This window comes from Coloeus monedula (assembly GCF_965178545.1).
Source record: "Coloeus monedula genome assembly, chromosome: 26".
NCBI classification, from domain to species: Eukaryota; Metazoa; Chordata; class Aves; order Passeriformes; family Corvidae; genus Coloeus; species Coloeus monedula.
Window position 1 is genome coordinate 6,660,341 of NC_138806.1, and position 20,088 is coordinate 6,680,428.

Below are 20,088 nucleotides of genomic sequence, written 5' to 3' on the forward strand. Positions count from 1 at the left end.
ACTAAAACTCCAGAGAAAGAGATGCTCACAGTTTGACTACTCTCAAAGGGAGCTCGATATATTACTTGAGCTGGTGGCCTAGGACTGTCACAGCATCTACCTGAGCGGCGAGGCAGCAGTGCTACGTGGGCTTCTCCTATGGGAATGCTGCGGGAGTCTGCTGGGAGAAGGGGTGGGCAGGAGGAAGCACCTATTGAACCTTTATCAAAAGAGAAAAGCGGGGAGGGAGGGCTGGACACAAGGTATCTGGGGCTTTTCAGCTTTCTGGGATTGTGCTTTTGAGTTTTGTGCTTTATGCCCAGGCTGGTGACCAGTTGGATTGACCTGGGGAGTTGTGGGATGCGTGTTGGGGTTTGCAAGGCGTGACCAGCCTTGCTGGAGAAGTCAGTGCCCTGGGACCTGTGCTGAAGCAGGCTGAGGTGGCAGGGGCTGTTGGCCCTTCACTACTCAGTGGCAATCAAGTAGGACAAGCTTCTGTCCTCTGTCCTTGTCCTGGGCTTCCCACCTGTGGTTTCCCCTGGACCACACCGTGGAGATCTCCCACTCCTCCTCTGGTGACCACCCTTTCTGTAACACCTGCGGGCTCTGCTGGGCCAAGCCTCGTACCAACACAATGGTCCCTGCTCCAGAGATCTCCAGCAGAGTGGCCTCGCAGCCCAGAGCTGTAGATTTGCTCTCCTGTGGTCGCTGTGGCTCGCTTGGCTCATGCCCTTCTCGAGAGGAAGCCTTGGCAAGGAGGGGGGGGTGGGAACCACATGGCCTAACCAGCTCGATGGTGGCTGTAAGAACTGTTCTAGGTTTGCTCTTATGTGCAAATGAAATCTACTCTATGGGAACCGCTGGAAAATGTTGACCTTGGAAGCCAGCCACTCTATACTTCCTGTCAAGCTGGCAGAAGATAGCTACAAATTATACCCCTGAGCCAATGGCATTGTCCAATGTCTTACCCTTGCAGTCAAAATCAACATCAACTGACCGGGCTTGCAGTTGAGGTTCCTCTTGACTCCCCCCAGCAGCCCCCATGTCTCTAACTTCCAGGAAGCATGGGGTCGGAGAGGTGTCTCTGAATGTCCTGGTGCTCGGAAGATGCCTCCAAGTGCTCAGGGAGGGAAGGGAAACGAGAGCCCCGCAAGAGTCCATGGGTATTTGGTGCCCTTTGGTGGGGAGGCTCTGGGCTCGGGAGAGGTGGGGAGTGGTGCTCCTGCTCAGAGTAGACTGTCATGGTTTTGTCGGATGACTCAGAGAGCTGCATCCCGCTTGACAAGGAGTCCCTGGATTTCAAGTGGAACTTTTCTACCTCCGTGTAGCTCGGGCGCTGGTGGGAAACGAGGAATCATGTGGGTTACGGTAAAAGCAAAACGAAGTAGCCACGCTCTCTCCTCATAAGCCTTGGAGCCTCATCAGGCTCCAAGCCCCAAAATGTTATTTTTCACTTGAGGAAGCCTCAGAGCAGAGGAGCCCACTTCCTTCCCTACTGATGGGGCACCTTGGCAGTGTTGGGGATGGCAGCTGTGCCCCAAAGTCAGTAAGGCAGTGGGCAGATCTGCTCCCAAAACAAGACCCCGTGGCTTTGCTGGGACCCATGAGTGCTTGGCTGTGCTTTGCCTGGAGACAACTCAGGACTGGGGCAGAAGGACCCCGGCGGGTGAGGGGTGACCTTACCTGCTCCTGGGTCGCCGGCTCCTGGTCCTCCAGAGGCGCACAGGGCGTGAGCGGCTCCAGGCTCCGCGGGGCGATGCCGTACATGGCCAGGCTGTGGGAGGTCGGTGAGATGGGGCTGTACGCGGGTGGCACTTGGGACAGCTGGCGCTGCAGGAGCTGGAGGATTATATTAATATCTGATGACATCCTGGACTCCAGCCTGGGGACAGAGCAGCCTGGCGTTAGCGTAGAGAATCCTTTTGCATACCGCGGCTGGGCAGGGGAGGCACTGGGAGGAGGTGCCAATCCCGCTGCCCCAGGGCAATGATGCTTTGCCTGCTGCTTGTTTTTAGAGGTTTTTAGAGAGCTTCAAACCAGCACTGCCACAGAGATCAATCCTGCCATCTCTCTCCTGCCACACTCAATCATCCTCTGCCCAATTTTATGTGGAGCCAAACTGGGATCTGGAGCAGGGATTTGAAAAAAAGCTAAAATTACCCTGGAGGGGGGAAAAAATTGCAATGGTTAGTTTTAATCTGGATCAATTGTCCACGCCAGCTGCCTGTGCTGACAGATGCAGCAAGGCAGGTTAATGCCAACCATTTTTAACTGAGGAATAGGAGGAAATAGAAAAGTAGAAGTCTCTTCCTTCTGCCTTGTCCTTGACTGAAGTGAATAGCTCTGGCACCCGCTTGCAGGACACAGTCACAGCATCACTTACAGAGTGGGTAGATCTGTCCCTCAGTGCTAGGATGGTGCACTGGAGAGACGCTTAAACACAAGTGTGTGGTGAAATGAGCTCAACAAGTGCAGCAGAGCCCACAGTGTCAGCCCCTCATGTGAGTGCTGCCTGGGGACCTTAAACCTGTACCTCCAGTGTGGGTTCTTCCTTCTCGTTCAAAAATCATAGAATAGTTGGGGTTGAAAGGGATCTTAAAGCTCATCCAGTTCCATCCCCATCCATGGGCAGGGACACCTTTCACTATCCCAGGTTGCTCCAAGCCCCACCCAACCTGGCCTGGAACGCTTCAGGGAGGGGGCAGCCACAGCTTCTCTGGGCAACCTGTGCCAGGGCCTCACCACCCTCACAGGGAAGGATTTTTTCCTAGTATCCAATCTAAACATACTCTCTGTCAGTTTGAAAAATCATGTATTTTTTCTTATTTAGAGGGCAGTGATGGTCATGAGGCTCATTTGCTCAAGCAGGAGGATGCTTTTAGCTCTTTGCAGCAGGAAGAGGGGACCTGCAAAGGGCTCCAGTTGTGCCTGTGGGTGGTATCGTATCTGCAATTGCATTGAATTTGGAAGCCATGGCAAAGTGACAGATCTCAGGTGGCAGTGTGGGAGATCCTGGGGGTGGTGACAGATGCCAAGGGTGGTGCACAGCAGCAGATGAGGGGCTGGGCTGCAGTCAGGGTCAGGACTTGCCCTTTGAGAAGCTCCTGTGTTTGCAAAGCACTCCCACCCCCTCCCCAGGAATGCAGTGTCCCAGGGGTCAGGATGTGGCGTTGCTGCACACAGAGCCCACTGCAGCCACCTCTAGAAAGCAGAAGCTGATGGCCCAGAGTCCCTCAGGTCCTCTCCAACCCTGCCCACCTGCTGAGCTGGGCCTGCAGGAGCTCCAGCCTGGACTCGATCTGCCCTGGCCTGTAGTCACTGTGCAGGGGCACGTCCTGTGAGCTGTGCACCAGCGAGATGTGCTGCAAAGGCTCCGTAGGGTGGGCCGGCCTCCGGTCCTCCCAGAAGGTGAACATGTTGGGAATATCCAGGGGAGTGGCTGGAAGAAGAGGAGACATCTCAGCACTTCTGTCTTGCATCCTCCAGCCCCACTGGTATGGAGGTGTTCCAGATTCTGTCACCTGACATACATAGAGAGCCATCACCAACATACATGTGGAACCACCACTGACATACGTGGAGAGCCATCACCCACACACATGGACAGCCACCACCCTGACACACATGGACTGGCACAGGAGGGACAGAGCAGATCCAACTGGGGATAAAAGGCAGTGAAGACCCTTGGCCTTGGAGCGTGGCTCCCCTCAAATCCATATGAGCTGCTTGGACCTGCTCCAAGACAAGGCCACCATATGCAAGCATCTCTCACCACCCTCCTGCCAGCTCTGCCTGCAGCCGTGGGTACCTGTGTAGGACTGGCTGCTCTCTGCCGCCTGCTTGCCGATCTCCGTGTTGCCAGCGCTGGCGGTGATGAGGCTGAGCGAAGGCAGAGCAAAGTCATCCTTTTTGGGTGTGGGAAAGGGCTCAGCTTTCACAGGGCTGCCAGTCTTGGCCTCGTCATCACTAGCCTGGGAGCAGGGAGAGGTGCTGCTGCCCATGTCGTCCCACTGCTCCTTACTCAGCGGGTTCTGCGGGTTGGTGAGCTCAGAGTAGGTGTGATACTGCTCTGCATCAGAGATGCCCGTGTCTCGGTCTGTGGGACAGCACAACAGGTCAGTCTGGGGAGTACCACACATGAAAAAAACCAGCCCCCATTCCCTCTAGGATGCCTGCAGGGCTGGGGCATCACAAGGGGAAGGAGGGAAGGCAGTTTGGGTGCCTGCAAGATGGTCTGCAGGGGCAGAGGCACGAGCAACCTCTGCTTTGGGGCACCTGCCAGGGCAGTAATTAATAATGATCCTGCTCTCCCACCCTGCAGGCTGGGCTCTGCCAATGCAGTGGAACTCACCAGGCTTGCTGGGCTGGCAAAGGGAGTGCTTGCGTCGGCGAGTCCGGCGGTAGGTGCAGTCATACTCCTCGCTGAGGGGTGAGCGGGGAACGCTGTCTGCCTGAGGAATGAGAGGGGCTGGTCACCAGGGAAAGGGTGCCACATCCCATCCATGTGTGCCATGGGGGCTACAGCCCTTTCCACATCCTCTGAAGGTGAAGCTACCTCTGTCTCTTCACCACTGCCCTGTCCCACCCAGTGCCTCCTGGACTGGTTTCAGAGCTCAGGGGATTCCTAAGGCTGTCCTTGCTGCTCTGAGGTAAGGGTGTCAGGGCCATGGGGAGGGAAGGAGCACCCTGAGAAGTGTCAGGACATCCCAGAGTGGGACAGGACATGGAGGGAATTTGACTTTCTTTTCTATCTTTCAGGTCTCTCAAAAAAAATGTCAGGAAAGGACAAAGTTCAGTCACACACTACAAAAGAGTCAAACAGCACTGGCAAAAATGCTTCAAGCCTTTCAGGGATTGCAAACCTGATTATTTAAAAAGGAATTTTCAGAGGAAGCTGGTACCCAATTCAATGAAGCATGAGAATATTTCTTACTTCAGCAGCCTCAAAATGTGTGCAACCCATTTGCCCAGGCTGGAGCAGCCCTGTGGCTGATTTACAAGTGCTGCAGAGCAGAGTACCACTGCCATGGCTTGTTGTGCCAGCTGTTCCAAAGAGCTCAGAAACATGCAGTAGACATGTCTTGCTGTGGGGGAATCATAACTCCATGGAGAATGCCCTGGGAAATGTGGCTGTTGCACCTGCTGACATCTTTGCTTCAGCCCTCCCACTTGCCAAATTTAAGCATTGACCACATTTCTCCTTGGGGCAGCCCTGGCACTCACATCTCGTAGGTTGAAGGTGATCTCTAAGTTGCTCCAGAAGTTGTCAGAGAAGGCTGGGTACATGTCCAAGACCTCCAGCAGGTCTTCGCGCTGAATCTTGTGCAAGTCGCAGTAGGTCAGGGCCCTCACATCAGCGTTGGACTTCCCTGGGCGGGCGTAGAGGCTGATGGGCTCCCCAAAGATGTCGTTCTTCCCTGTGTCAAGAGACAGCTCATTATGGAGGGGTGAGCACCCACTGCTGCTCCAGATGTTCTGCTCCAGCACCCCTTACTTTGGGGCTCATGAACAAGGGGATGTCCAGCAGGCCTGACCCTGATTCTCTGTGCTGGGGATGACACTGTGAAAGCCATCACTGATGGTGAAACCAAGCCAGAGCAGTGGGTCATCAGTGATGGCTGGTGACTCCTGACCCCTGCTCTCCTTACTCCCATGTGGCCTCCTCCTGGCATCTCCCAGGGATCCTCCTTTCCCTGTCCACTGGTGCGGGGACGAATCAGATGCTGAGGAACAACCTTCCCTTCCCCAATCAAAGTCTTTACCCTCACCTGCCACCCTTTGTCTGCTGCTCATTGCCCATCACCCTTTGCCCCTCACCCATCACCCCTCGCAAAAAGGAAGGACTTTTCCACCTAAGATGGCCACCACAATGTCTTCCCGGAGGATCTCAATGGAACCCCGGGAGATGAAGTAGAGTGTGGTGAGGACATCTCCATAGTGCACCAGGGTGTCTCCAGGCGGTGCATGAGTCGTCTTGAACTTCATGGCCAGGGCGCGCAGGCAGCCTTTGCTGGCTCCCCGGAACGCTTTGCAGTTCTGCAGCAGCGTGCGGTTCAGGTGCAGGCAGATGTCAGCCTGCAGGCAGTCAGGGAAGCCCTTCAGCACCTGTGGAGAGCCAGGGAGAGATGCCATCATGCCACCATCCCTGGGAGGGAACACTGTGACAGAACTGAGAGGTTGTGTGACACTCAGCGTGACACAATGGGGCCAAACAGGGAGACTGTGCACCCAGAAAGCCAAAGGTGGGACATTTTCCCATCCCTTGAAGTGTTCAAGGCCAGATTGGATGGGGCTTGGAGCAACCTGGTCTAGTGGAAGGTGTTCCTGCCCATGGCACGGAGTGGAACAGTTTGAGGTTTGAGGTCCCTTCCAACCTCAAACCATTCTGTGATTCTGATGATCTTTTGATCTTTCCTTGGTGGATCCCTGCCTGCCTGGCTGTCACTGGCTTTTACTGCTTGTGCTTGGGTACAACAGCACTCCCAAGCAATAAATAAAAGTAACCAGTTCAATCTATTAATACCCACTGGTGGCATATCCCCTTTTTCATCTTTGCACCCACTAATCTTGGATGAATGAGAGCAGAAACTGGCACAAAGAGCACAAAAACCTTAATTAAACAGCACCTGCCTGAATGCCAAGAAGCAGCAGCACGGGGCAGTTGTGTGCCGTGACAGCTAAATATACCTGTGCAAATACCTCATGTTGAACAAAAGCTGAATCTGAAGGTGACATCAAGGTAAAACTCGCAATATGGAGAAAGCTGCTGCCACCAATGACTCACAGTGCCAAGGTGAAAACCACCTGGGTTTGGGGTTTTTTTTGGAGAGCAGCATATGGCCCCGGGGTCCTCCTTGCTGTCCTCTTTGCTCACATCCTGCTGGTGGCCAAATCTGGAACAGCCATGCTGGGGCTGGTGAGCATGACTTGTTCCTGGCTCCATCATGATCTCCCAGGCTAGCAGGAGTGTTTCCCTACTGGGAAATAAGGGGTGGAGGAATTGATTGGGCTGTGGGGTCATTGATGAGATTGTGCTGTCTCAGCAGCACCCAGTAGGAATTGGTGTGAGCGGCAGCACGGCTGAGCCGCAAGCTCAGTGCTCACAGGGGATTTGTGACCTGGGTTTGTACGAAGCCAAGAGAACCTGTGCTTGGTAGGGTGCCATGGCACTGCTTCTTGTTGTTGCCACTGATGTCCAGCCCAGGGTGTCTCCTCCACCAGAGAGGTTTAACCTGAAGCTCTCCCAGCAGCAAACCCCCAAAATGCTGCCCAGTTGTTTCATGTGGCAGCAGCAACTTTAGAGGGAGATGCTGAATTCATACAAATCTGTGTCCTGATGGTGCTTAGGATCAAATCTTAAGAAAAAAAAGGAGCATGAACTGGGAATGAGTGGGCTGATGGCCTCCCCAGGGCCAAGAGATCAGGAATACGAGGTCCCATGTCTCTCCTTGCCTTATCCTTTCTCATTCCTCTGCCTTGCTTCTGTCTGAGCCACCATGTCTGTGCACTGAATCCCAGGGCCGTGACTCAAGTCCCCAGCCCAGAACACCTTGGCCGAGCCACCTCCTCATCCCCGCAGAGCCCTGGCGCCGTTGGCACAAGCCTTCCCACCAGGCTCGGAGCCCCGGCACCTCTCCAGCACAGCTCCGCCATTGATCCCCCTTTGCTAACAAACAGCTGCCTCTCTGGGCTCTAATTAAAATGGATCGAGGTTTATTTAAATGCCCTCCTTTCCCTGCTGTGAGAGCAGGATGCACTTTGCTTAGCAACCGGCAGTGTGGAGAGGAGCTGGATCGATACCTGCTCCACTCCTGTGACACCAACAGACACCAGCCTGAAAGTGCTCAGTGCCAACAGGGACTCTGAGCTCCCCACCAAACCTGCTCTCTGGCCAAGAAATGTGCTTATGACCCTGAAAAACCTCCGGGTAGCTGTAAAGGAATGGGCAGAAAAAGGGGAGAAGGAGAAAGGGGGATACAGGAGGTGGAAATGCAGGAGGTGTATGGATAGAGTCTGTCTCCAGCCTCCCAAATCTCCTGCCTCTGTGCTGGTCAAAAGGATGGAAGTGTTTGGGTGGACCCAGATCTAGACACCGCGTTATTCCGGACAAAGTGCTGTGAGGGCACAAGGCCTCCCTGCCCTTACTCACTGCGTTCATGTCGATGCCATTGGTGTAGGACCAGGCGTGCTGGAAATACTCCTCCAGGCGCTGGCGCAGGGGGTTGGGGATCTGGTGGAAGCGGATGAACTCCTTGACCCGCAGCATCTGCGTGTGGTAGCGGGCTGTGCCTGAGTAGAGGCGCTGGATGATGGCTGAGACGTTGCCAAAGATACTGGCATACATCAGAGCTGCAACAAGAGAGCAGGACTCAGCGGGACGTGGGGAGATGCATGTCCAGCTACATCGGACCTGCAACCAGCAGATTCCCAAAACCCACATCTACCAGGACCTGAAAACATGTATTTCTATCACCCCAACCACTTGTCTGTGCGGAAGAGGCATAGGCAGAGGGAGATGCTCCAACCTCCAAAGCAGGGATGGGGACAGTGGGACATGCGCAGGCACTCACAGCCAATGAGCATGACACAGATGGAGAAGATCTTCTCGGAGTTGGTGTTGGGCGAGACATTGCCGAAGCCCACACTGGTGAGGCTGCTGAAGGTGAAGTACAGGGCAGTGACGTATTTATCCTTGATGGACGGGCCAGAGGAGAGGTCGCTGTCATTGTAGCGCTTGCCGATCTGGTCGCCCAGGTTGTCCAGCCAGCCGATCTTGTGCTCCATGTAAGGCCGCTCCACGTTGCCGATGGCGTACCAGATGCAGGCCAGCCAGTGGGCGATGAGGGCGAAGGTGCACATGAGCAGGAAGAGCACGGCTGCCCCGTACTCCGAGTACCGGTCCAGTTTACGGGCCACGCGCACCAGGCGCAGCAACCGGGCAGTCTTCAGGAGGCCAATGAGGGTGGTGGTCTGCAGGAGAGAGGTGAGAAACCTCAGGGACAAGCAAAGGATAAATACGGCATGTTCCAAAGGCATGTTCCCAACCGAGCCATGCTCCCTTTGAAGGATGAAAATGCATTTCTAGAGTGTGAATCACCTTGTCCTGGAGGTGACTTCTGAACTAGGTCAGATGAGTCACAGCACAGGAAGGGCAGTTTCCCTCTGCTGACCATAAAGGCAGCAAGCTCTGGGATTAGAGGTGAGCAAGTGAGAAGAGCCAAGGCCAAGCCCATGTTTCCTGATGGGTCCTCACCTTGCCAGCCATTGCTCCCAAGAGAGCTGCCTTTCACTCCCAGACATGGAGCCTCCAGGCAGTACAGTAACTACAGGGTTATCCCACTGCCAACATTTTGAGTCTGGCTGGCAATGCACCCCCAAATTCACCCACAGTGGAGTGTGGGGTCAGCCGTTAAACTGAGCCCCCAGCCTGCTTTGCTGGGTCAGCCTCAGCAAGGGGAGTGGATCCAGTCTTAACACTTAGAGTAGGGACTGCCTGACCCTAAAAAATGAAATCCCAGGTCCCAGCTGCTTAAAAACCTGTAAAGACACTCTTGTCCACCCTGTGACCAACCACCCCTCTCCCCATGGATTTATCCATCTACCACTTATATCAAACCATCCACATCCCTCTCTTTCTCTCCCATATATCTCTCCCTATCCATCCACAAGTCCCCTCCTGTCCTGATATACCCCCAGACCCTGCTCTTACCTCATCAGAGCCAGAGCGGAAGATGAGCAGGTCAAAGGGGATGGCAGCCACCATGTCAATGAGGAACCACCCCTTGAAGTAATGAATGGCGATCTTGCCGGGGTGGCTCACCACCTCATCGTTGATGTTGACGTAGGTGGTGCGGAAGTTGATGACAATGTCCACGATGAACATGATGTCCACGATGAGGTCAATGATGTTGAGTGGGTCACAGGTGTAGCTGCAGTCCCAGCGCTTCTCCTCCACCTGCTCCTCGTTGAGCAGGAAGGCAGCCGAGTAGGGGGTGAAGACCGCTGTGTAGATGACCAGCAGGAGGATGAGCCAGTCCCACACGGCCTTGAAGGGGCTGTAGTGCAGGATGGTCCATCGGTGGATGCGTGGCGCCTGCAGCTTGTACTCGGGAAGGACATCAGCACCCAGGGACAGCACCTGCCAGGAGAGGGATGATGAGAAGGATGGGAGACCAGGAGAGAGGCTGGATAATGCCAGGAACCAGGCACGAGACTGCCATGTGCTGGTAGAGCATTGAGGAGCACACAATGGTTTCCTACAGCTTTTTCACCTTTGTTGGCTGTATATGTTTGCCCAGTTGCCCACTGTGGCTGGCACCAAGGTCCTTGTCTGTCTCTGATGGTCACAGCACCCTCAGGGCAGCTTCTTACCTGCTTTATGTCCTTCTGACCCAGCAGAGAGGAAAGTGCCTGCTGCTGTGCCTCCTTCTGCCCTCAGCTCTGTGCCACCTCCCTGGGAGCTGCTGGGCATCCCTGGCACAGGTTATGGGATGGGCAGAGATGCCATCCCATGGCTGTGTCACCTGAGGGTGACAGCACATTAGGCATCCCGCAAGCCTTGGACCATGCCTTTCTCAGCCATAGCAGGTATCTTCCCCTGCATGTCCTTCTGGCACAGTTGTCCTCCAAGCAGGGGGACAGCTTGGGCCACCTGCAGCAAGGCCTCAGGCAATGCCCATTTCCCATCTCACCTCTGGCCACCAATGTGCAAACACCATCTCAAGCATGCAAGCACCCTCTCATGCTGCCATGTGTCCCCACGGCTCTCTGCTTTCATGGGGACACACTCCACAGCACCAGTGAATCCCCCACACACTTCCCAGGCCTGGCCCAGCTCCCCCTCCAGGACTAATGCCAGCTCCTGATGAGCTCTAAAGCCACCCTGGGGACACAACACAAGGCACTGGGGATGGGAGGGGTGGGGTTGTCCCGCTTTGGGTGCTGAGGGGTGGTGGCATGAAGGGGCTTATTTGGAGCTGGGGGCAGCTGGATCCCCTTCCAGCCCCTGCTGCTCCGTTGTCTCCCAGTGTCCCTGTGGTGCTGGGACCAGTGCCAGTTGCAGAGCAGGGTGAGGGGCACCTCAATTCTCTCTCCTGGCCCTGAGACCCCAGCTAAAAGGGAGCTTTTTGCTGGGCTGCAAAGGAGAGGAGAGAGGAAAGAGGAGAGAGGAGAAAGGAGGATCCACATATCCCAAGGCAACAGTGATGGGCATCACCACGGCTCTGGCAACAGATTTGGAAGAAGGGTCTGATCCTTCCTGCACCAACACCTGTCTTATTCAAGGGTTTCCCAAGGGCTCCTGATGCTGCAATCCAAAGTGAATCCATCCCTGTAGCCCCATCCCACAGCAAGCAGCCGCTCCCGCAGCCCAGAGCCCCAGGACACTGGAGGGTCCCGCGTCCCGGAGGTGCCCCTGCTCCTACCTGCCTGCAGCTCGCCCGGCGCCCCAGGCGGCAGCTGACCCTTGAAGTCCGGGTGTCCACCATGGGGGCCCCCAGCCCCACACGCCCAGGCAGCGTCCGGCACGGCGGGCGCAGCGCTCGGGCCGTGGCATCGCCCACGCAGGCACGCAGGCACTCAGCCAGGCGGGTGGGAGACATGCGGCTGCGAAGGGCATTCAGGAGCCCAGCGTGGATTAATCAAACCTAATCGATGCTGGGGCCCCCGTGGGGACAAGAGCGCCAATGGAGCAGCGGGAGCTGTCGACGTCGTTGGTGGATGGAGAGGGGAGGGATTGGAAAAAGTGACCCAAACGCAATCGTTGTGGAGGGAATGAGGCACCAGCTGGGCTTGGGGACTGGCTCCCGTGGGGATGGTGGGGAAGGGGACAAGACAACACCGGTAAAATGCTTGATTCCCAAAACCAAGATGCACCTAGAAGACCTGAGATGGGCTCCTTCACCTTGTGCCTGGGAAAACCAGCAACGCTCCCACGCTCAGCAGCTGAATGCTTGTTCTGCCTGGCTGCAGGCAGCTCTGTGGGGCCGGTCCTGAATTTGGGCCACCAAATACTGTTCCCTATGCTGGGGCACCTGCCCTGCGCCTCATCCCTGTTCCTGGCACCTAGCTCTTGTGGCAGAAGCAAGAACAGGTTAAGCCCTCTTGCTTTCCAGGCAGAAATGAATAAAAAAACACAATCCCAAAGATCTGAGGCAGAAAAGGGTAAAAAAACAACCCCCAGAAGAGCATCCAAACCAACACAGAGCTAGGGAGCAGCAGCACCCTTGTTCCTCTCTGCCCATAAGGGATGGCAAGGTCACCCTTGGGTGGCCTGGGTGGCCTGGGAGTCTCTGCAGGTGGCAGTGCCAGTGTTCCCCGTGGTGATCCTCCTGGGTGCCCCTTCCCTTGTCCCCTTCCTCCTGCACTTACCGGCTTCAGCTGCAGCCGCAAGCTCATGGTGCGGGGTGCTGGGTGCTGGCAGTGGGGTGCTGGGTGCTGGCAGCGAGCGAGGGAGTGCAGGAGGGAGGAGGAGGAGGAGGGAGCCGGGTGTGTATGGGCTGTGGGTGACAGAGGGGGGAGGCTCCTGTGGCCCTGGCTAACCCAGGCCATTTCTTGTGCCCCGTGGTGCCCAGCACCCATCACCTTCCCTGTCCGTTGCTCAATGCTGGGGATAAGGGCACTGGGGTGGGGGCCACTCCAGTATCACCAGGAGAGCCTCAAGCACAAGGGGCTGGGCAGGATCAGGCCCATGGTGCTGGCTGCAGGCTGGCAGTGACCCAGTGTCACTCCCAGCACATATCCTGACACAGCTCAGATTCCCATCCCTGTCCCCAGCACCCTCCTGCCCAGTGGGGCAGTCTGGGGGGGACTGGGACACATGCCTCCTGCAGACAGGACCCCAGCCTGGTGACACCGACCCCACAGCATCCCCACGTGCCTCCAGCTGTGCTCCAGAGCCACAGCCCTGCAAGGCTGAGCCTGGGACCTTCACTGCACTTGTGACCTGCCCTCCCTGCCAGCCCAGTGTGGGGCCAGACCATCCCAAACAGACCCTGTCTCCACTCCCTGCCCATCCACTGGTATTTTTGGATGGTGTCTCACTGCTGTCTCTGCCTCACCATGAATCATTTAACAGCCAGGAGTGGGGAGCTGTGGCTTGGTGGGAGGTGTGGGGGACATTGGGGTGAGGACAGGCAGGCCGCCCGTGGGAGGGGGAGATGCGGCAGGGAGGAGAGGTCCATCCTGTCCTGTCCCATCGCACCCCATCCCATCTGGAGATTGACAGTGAAGATTGACCTCTGTGGGTACTGCACTGCAGAGCCCTGCAGCTCTGATCCCACCACTCCACAACCAGCTACTGAGTGGCCACTACCGTGACAGTGTCGCCCCAGTGTGACCAATGATCCCTGGTGTGTTCTTTGTGATGGGGATGGGGGCATGGAGGCTGCTCACCCTCCCACCATGGAGTTCAGGGGCTAATCCTGGGTTACTGCAGTCGCCCCCAGATTAGAGGGACTAATGAAGGGGACAAGCCAGGGGGAAAACAAGCCTAAGATCTGTTCCATGATGTGTGAGGTGGGGAGCCCATCCCCTGTGCGTGGAGGCTGTGAAGTTAAAGGTTTGCTGGCACCGAGACAGAAGGAGAATCCTGCATAGCACCCCACTCCGATGGAGCAAACTCCCAAGCCTGGAGGCTTTTCTGGGGTCAGAAGGCTGCATTTTCATTAAATTTGCCCGGGGCTGCTGCTGGAAACGATGGGAGGTGCCCTTAGATGTATTTCGTACATTGAGGCTCTCCCATGCCTCAGTTTCCCCACAGGTAGAAGAGCTCCCTACTCGGGATTGTGGGATCTGTCAGCACCTTTCATGCACTCTGACATCCCCATGGGATGCACCATTCCATGCGCGTCCCTTTGGGTGACAGCGCTAAGTGTCCCCTGCAATGACAGGAGGTGCCGCACGTGTTGGTGACAGTGCAGTGCCATCTGCTGTCTCCCAGGGGATCCTGTGGCTCTCGGCATGCTGACACCAGGCCGGGTCCCTGGCTGGGCACCTTGGGGCCAGCGGTGCCCCAGAGGCTCCGTTCCCAGCGCTGGGGGCAGGAACAGTGGCCAGAGTTCCCCCCAAGAGAAGCCACATGTGCACACGAACATGCAAATCCGTGTCCCCTTCAAGGCTATCATCGTGAGCGGTTCATGCTGGTGTTTCCCCAGCCACAAATTAGCAGAAATACTTGTTTAGGGGACTAAAACGAGCATTTCAGCCATTCAGAGGAAGGCATAACCAAACACAGGGATACTGGCATTTCTTGGGATGGAATCTCCAGGTGTCACTGCCCTCTCTGTTTCTCTCCTCCAACAGCCAGTGGAGTGGTTGTGACTGTCCCCCAGCAGCAACACCAGCACCCCATCACTGCCTTGGTGGCATCTCACTGCCCACATACCTGTGTGACCTTCTCAGTGACGTTCTGGGTGCGCTCCATCACCTTGTGGGGAGCAATTATCTCAATCTCCGTGGTGGAGCCCGAGCGGTGCTTCTCCAGGTTGAACTCCACAAAGTTGAGCGTGAACTGGGGGATCTGGCTGATGGTCCGGTACTTCATGAGGTCCGAGTCTGAGGTGGAGTTCGGGGGGTTGGGTTTGACATGGGAAGCCTCTGAAAGAGGATGGAGAGGAGCACTGAGAAGGGCAGTGTGAGCAGGGACAGATCCCCAGAGCCCTGACCTCATGTAGGACCTTCAGGAGTTGGGGACCGCCACAAGGTGCCACCAAAAGGTGCCAAAGTCTGCTTGGCCATAAAGGCTTGGCTTCTTCAGGCTGGCTCAGACGAAGGATGCCCAACCCGGGATGCCTGAGAGAGAGCTGCTTTTCCCACACATCACCCATCTTTTCACCATTAAACCTCCTGCAGGGGGCTCAGACCAGCTGCCAAAACACAAACACCCAATGTCCTTTGCTACCCCTGAAGACTGTAGTGGGTTAGGGACCAACCCAGTAAGATTCACCAGGGAGAGATGCCAAAAACTGGCATGAAAACAGACAAAGGAGGAGGTCATTCTCCTCCACCCTTGCATGCTTTTGCCTGACAAACAGCTGAGCTGCTGTCTTGGTTTTTGCCCATCAAACTGAACCAGGAGTTGGATGATATTCCCACTTGGATGTATCCTCTACCCCCAGCTCCAGGTAGGGAGGTCAGAGCTTTCTCCGGAAGAAGAGCTGTAGTGGGGATCCTGACAGTTCTCCCTGGGGACCTGCCTCTGGGTCACCCCAGTGCAGGACCAGGGAGGAAGCTGTGGAGGTGGTCATTTCATGGTCAGGCTTGTGGCAATGTGTTGTCACGAGTGAGAGCCTGTACCCACACCCAGGGCTCCAGGAAGATCCCCAGGCACTGTACCGAGTGTGTACCAACCTTTCCATCTCCTACAGGCAGGGTAGGGATATATTTTCAATTTTTTACCCCTTCTAATCCTTGCACTCTGACATTGACCCAAGTGGTGGTGTTGGCAGGAGGTGTCTGAAGGCATTGTGAAGGTGCCCAGTGAGCACCAGCCACCCTGCTGCCACCCTTCTCCTTGCTCATTCCCCTTCCCTCCCTCTACATTGTGTCTCCTTCTGAGGGTCCATAACCTGTGACTATTGAAGGATCATGATGCCCCACCCCATTTTTCCTGCCAGATTCCACAGACTGATCTCTCATCCCCAGTTACAGAAGCTTCTCTTTCCTGACCTCCATCTAATTTGTCATCATCACTCTCATGAGAACCAGAGGTCTGGATGTGGATACCATGGTGAAGGATCATTCCCTCCAGCCCTACAGAGCGGCCTGGCTGGTGCCTCACCCACCTCCAACACATGGACACAGCTCACACTGCCCATGCCTGCAGACCCCTCCCCTCCCTCCAGGGAAGGTGGGATGGCATCGGGATGCCCCTCGTGTGGGCAGCTGAACGCAACCTCACACGGTCTCACATATCACACACAAACCATGAATGGCTCTACCTACAGAGCAGGACCTGCCTGTGCAGGGAATCGCAAGGAGACCAGTGGGTTTTGGGGAGAAGACCCAAGTAATCTCCACTTTGCCAAGGGAAGAGACTGAGACCTCCCCCCCAAGATGTGCTGAGGCCATCGCCAGAACCCTGACTCCCGCAGTAGAACCGACAGCTCCGGGGTTTTTCCCTACCTGAGTTTGCCCTCCTTTCCCTGAATTTTCTCTGGAACTCAGACCTTGCAGCCTCAAAGTTGTCCAAGGAGGAGACCCTGCGGAGGCTGTGGAAGCTGCCCCCAGGGCGAGACCGAAAGAAACCCCACGCAGGGTACGACCCTCGTGGGCCCAGCACGGGAGGCTCTTGTTTCGGGGACGAGTGTTGTAGGGTGGGGTCGGCCTCCAGGCTTGGCCTCCGCTCCTTTTCCAGGAGGGATTCGGTCTCTGACTGCATACAGTTTTCCTTGGGCGATGTCTTCAAGTCCCTCAAAATCAGGGAGTCACCACCAGGCTTTAAGACAGCCAGGAGAAAGCGTTGTATTAGAAGGAGTCCCCACGTGCTGGGGGGGAAGGAGAGGGAGCTGGGGTGGGTAAAAGGAGAGGCAGAGGACTGGGAAGCACTGCGGTTCCTGAGGTCATCTCCAGCCTGGACCAGGACCTGCTTTGGAGTGGGGCGACCGAGTCCCTGGGGACCTGGCAGCTCCTACCTCCTACCAGCTCCCGCCGGAGGCTGGGCGGCCGCGGGGAGGTTTGCAAGGCGATGCTGCACAGCTGGGAAGCAGGTGAAAGCAAGAGAAGAGGAGACCTAGGGACAGGCTTGCCTGGAGGACCTGCTGTGCCATGCGTTTTTCCGAGATGTCCCTATGTCCCACCACTGGGGCTGCCCTTCCCTCACCTCCTGCAAGAGCTCAGGCCACCACTGAGGGTCAGTGCCAGGCCCTGTGCTGGCGTTTGTGGGAGAGGATGTGCTCTGCACCAGGAAGCACTGGAGGAGCTCCTGGGTTTGCAAATTTGGCCATATTGGTCCTCCTTCTCCTACAACCATCATTAGCCATGGCTAAACCTTTTTCCCTGGAGACCTGACTTCTCCAGAGTTTCCAGACTTTAACTTCTGCAATGGGGTGTGCAAAACAACCACCTTCTGGAGCAGAAACCCGTGTGCCTGTGCCCCCCCAGTCATACCCATGGGAGGGACTGTGTCTCTTCTCACTATCCCTAAAGCCCTTAGGCCAGGTTTTGGGATGGGGTGCCTGGAGAGGCTGACTGCTGGCTGGCCCTGCACCTGCAGAGCTGTGCCCACTTGACCAAGCTCCAGCAAAGTGGTGGATCATTAGGTTGTCCTCAATCCACATTTTCTATGTGTGTGCCCTGAAACACTGCAGTGCTCTGGGCAGCTCCAGCCTGGGGGTATCCAGAGCTTTTAGCAGTGCTGGTGTCTCTAGGAATGATGCACACAAAGCATCTGATAACCCTACACACATCTTCAACCTACCACAAGCACAACCTCTGAGAGGACGGGCACCTTCCATCTCATTATATCTGTGATTTGGGGAAGCAGATTTATCCAGGCTGTATGGATATACCCAGCACAGCGAGACCCTGGCACCTGGGGATGCCTTAGCAGAGCAGAAGCCTCCTGCCCACAGCCTTGAGCTGCAGCATTTCAGAAAACAACAGGTCTTTGACTAGAGGTACCCATAGCACTTTTGACAGTCACCAAGGAAGCCACCAAGAACAGCAATCTCTAAACAGGTCCCACCAACAGTTTTTCAAGGTCAGCAATGACAGCATCACCCTCCATCATGGGAAGCAGAATCTTTGCTGGAGGGCTGAGAAGCTGGACCTGCCTGTGCTGCCTGGTCCCTGCCAGGAAAACATGGGGAAATGAGCCTGGCAGTCCCTGCCAGTCCCCGCTCAAAGCACACCTGCTCCACGCTCCTACAGCCACCAGCACATCCCCTCCCTGAGGTGGGGACAACTCCCTGCAGCTCCACCATCCTGGACAACTGGCACTATAGAGCCAGACCTTCCTCCCCGCTTTGGCACATCTCCTGCTCCCCCCACAAGCCACGGAATGTGCAGAGCAGCACCGTTGAGCTCCAGCCCACACCAACAAAGCACCGCGCTCGCTGCCAGCCCTCAGCGGGGCCAGCGCTCGGCACTGACCCAGGGCCAGGGCCCTACCGCTGGACATGGCCCGAGCCACAGCAGCTGAGGGGGAGCAGGATGGGGACAGCAAGGAAGAGCGCTGGGACCTGGCCTGAGGCGTGGGCTTATATCAGACAAAGGCTACGGTTACCTTTCCATAGTCAATGGCTACTCCATCAAACTCACTGGTGGGCAGAGATTTCCGCTGGATTTTGAGTCGCCGCAGGGACGGGAGACTAAACTTCAAAGTCCTACTTTCACCTTGTTAAAAAGAAAAACAAAACACAAGAGAGAAAGATGTGACCTAGCTGCACGTGATGGCTGAAGTGAGGCGGGACAGGGAAGAGGCTATGGAGAACTCTAGGTGGCTTTGGGGGACGCACATGCTGTGTGGCCCTTCCTCCTCCAAAGCACTTGCTATTCCCATGCCATCACATCGCCGTGTGCTGAAGGCAGACCCTGACCTGGCAGCAAGCTCTGCTGAGCTGGAGAAGAGTTCCCTACAACTGCGGATGTGAGATGGGAAAGGTGCAGAAAACCCCTAAGCCAATTAAAGAGGTTAAAGCCACTTAAGGGATTTGGACCTGGAGGAAATCGAGCCTCTAAATCTCCTTGGTGGAAATTCAGGAAAAAAACTGCACAGTAGATGGTAATTTAGAAAGGCATTGAAAGAAAAGTAGTTCTAGCAATTTTGTTCCTGGATTTGTTTTGGATTTTCAGTGAGGGAATTCGGACCACACAGGGGGGGTCCCTTCCTGCTGTCACAGGGGACCAGGAGACCACCTCACTGGAGACTGGGGCTGAGACAAGGGCAGCCAGGGCTGCTAGGAGCTGTGAGAGAGGTGCAGGAGAGGAAAAGCCCAGATGTGGAGAGGACCCAATGCCCCTGGTTGTGACACTCAATGCAAAGTCACTTGTCCTCTTCTAGAGGAGACCATGATCACTTGCTTCTGCAGAGTTCGTGTGAGCAGCTAGGTTCACACCCTTGGAGCCTGGGTCAGCCCTGGAGCTCATCCAGCAGCACCAGCTGTGCTCCCTAACTGCAAGAAAGGTGGCCTAAATCCTGGGGTGTGTGGGATGTGGCATGAGCTCCGCAAAGACATCGTCCCCTGGGAAAAAGCTGCACGCTGAGGAGCTCTTTGGTTTTGGCAGGATTAACTTCCCTAACCCAGCCCCAAAACACCACCGAGCTGCTTGGGCAGGGCCCCAGCCTGCCCAGCTGCCCAGAAATGCCCTCGCCCATGGGGTACCACGCAGGCTCCCTCTGCTCACCCCATCCTCACTGTCCAGAGCAGCTTTTCAGCTGGAAGAAGCAAAGCATCCGACTTTCCCTGCATACCAATGAGCTGGGGACCAGCAATGCAGCCACCTGTGGCCAAGCAATTAAAGACTGAGTCAGAAGACCTGTGCACGAGAGCCTGACCTGGACTGGCACCAGCAGCTCTGGCTTTTCCACACTCCCTGTCGCTGGAGTGGAAAACCCAAGAAGCACCCCTTGGGATGCACAACACAACATCCAACATGCAGGGAAGTGACAGGTACTCTTGATTTCGGTGCCTTCTGCCAAAGGTATGTCTTTGGGTGGGATGGGGTATGGGTGCATTATATGTTGAGATATTCTGAGAGCTGGTGGGGCTGCAAAGCAACGCTGGTGCTGGAATTTAGGATTTCCTCAGCAGGTCATGCAGAGGGGGTAGCTGGTACTAAAGCAATCCATCGAAACCATGAATCTCATCACTTCACAGGCATATGAACACATGCACAGTGATCTGTCCAATCACACACCACACACATCTGTGAGCCCCCTGTGTGCATGTCTGGCCTGAGCACACATAAACCCATAAAAAACTCTGCTGGTACCTACTGCCATACACAGATACCTCAATGGCTCCACGATATAGATATGCACCGAGTGGGAATGCACTGAGACTCACACACTCCAGTTCAGTGGACAGTTGTCCCATTGTTCCCTGACGTGGCCCTGGCTCTGACCCTGGTCCTGCTGTGCCACCCCACGTGCCATGGGGGACAGACCCA

At 55.8% G+C, this 20,088-nt stretch overlaps 1 protein-coding gene across 1 annotated transcript in view; it reads right to left on the minus strand.

Moving 5' to 3' along the window:
- Positions 1–1,027: 1,027 nt before the first annotated feature.
- KCNH6 (potassium voltage-gated channel subfamily H member 6) overlaps positions 1,028–20,088 on the minus strand; it is a gene marked incomplete at both ends in the record, with an annotated part of 32,025 nt that continues 12,964 nt past the window's right edge. Inside the window, 11 exons of the mRNA XM_082297230.1 lie at positions 1,028–1,315; positions 1,663–1,861; positions 3,238–3,418; positions 3,788–4,075; positions 4,331–4,430; positions 5,203–5,396; positions 5,832–6,084; positions 8,129–8,328; positions 8,550–8,949; positions 9,689–10,117; positions 14,363–14,574. Of these exons, the coding sequence (XP_082153356.1) occupies positions 1,028–1,315; positions 1,663–1,861; positions 3,238–3,418; positions 3,788–4,075; positions 4,331–4,430; positions 5,203–5,396; positions 5,832–6,084; positions 8,129–8,328; positions 8,550–8,949; positions 9,689–10,117; positions 14,363–14,574 (2,744 nt within the window). The remainder of the gene's footprint in view (positions 1,316–1,662; positions 1,862–3,237; positions 3,419–3,787; positions 4,076–4,330; positions 4,431–5,202; positions 5,397–5,831; positions 6,085–8,128; positions 8,329–8,549; positions 8,950–9,688; positions 10,118–14,362; positions 14,575–20,088) is intronic.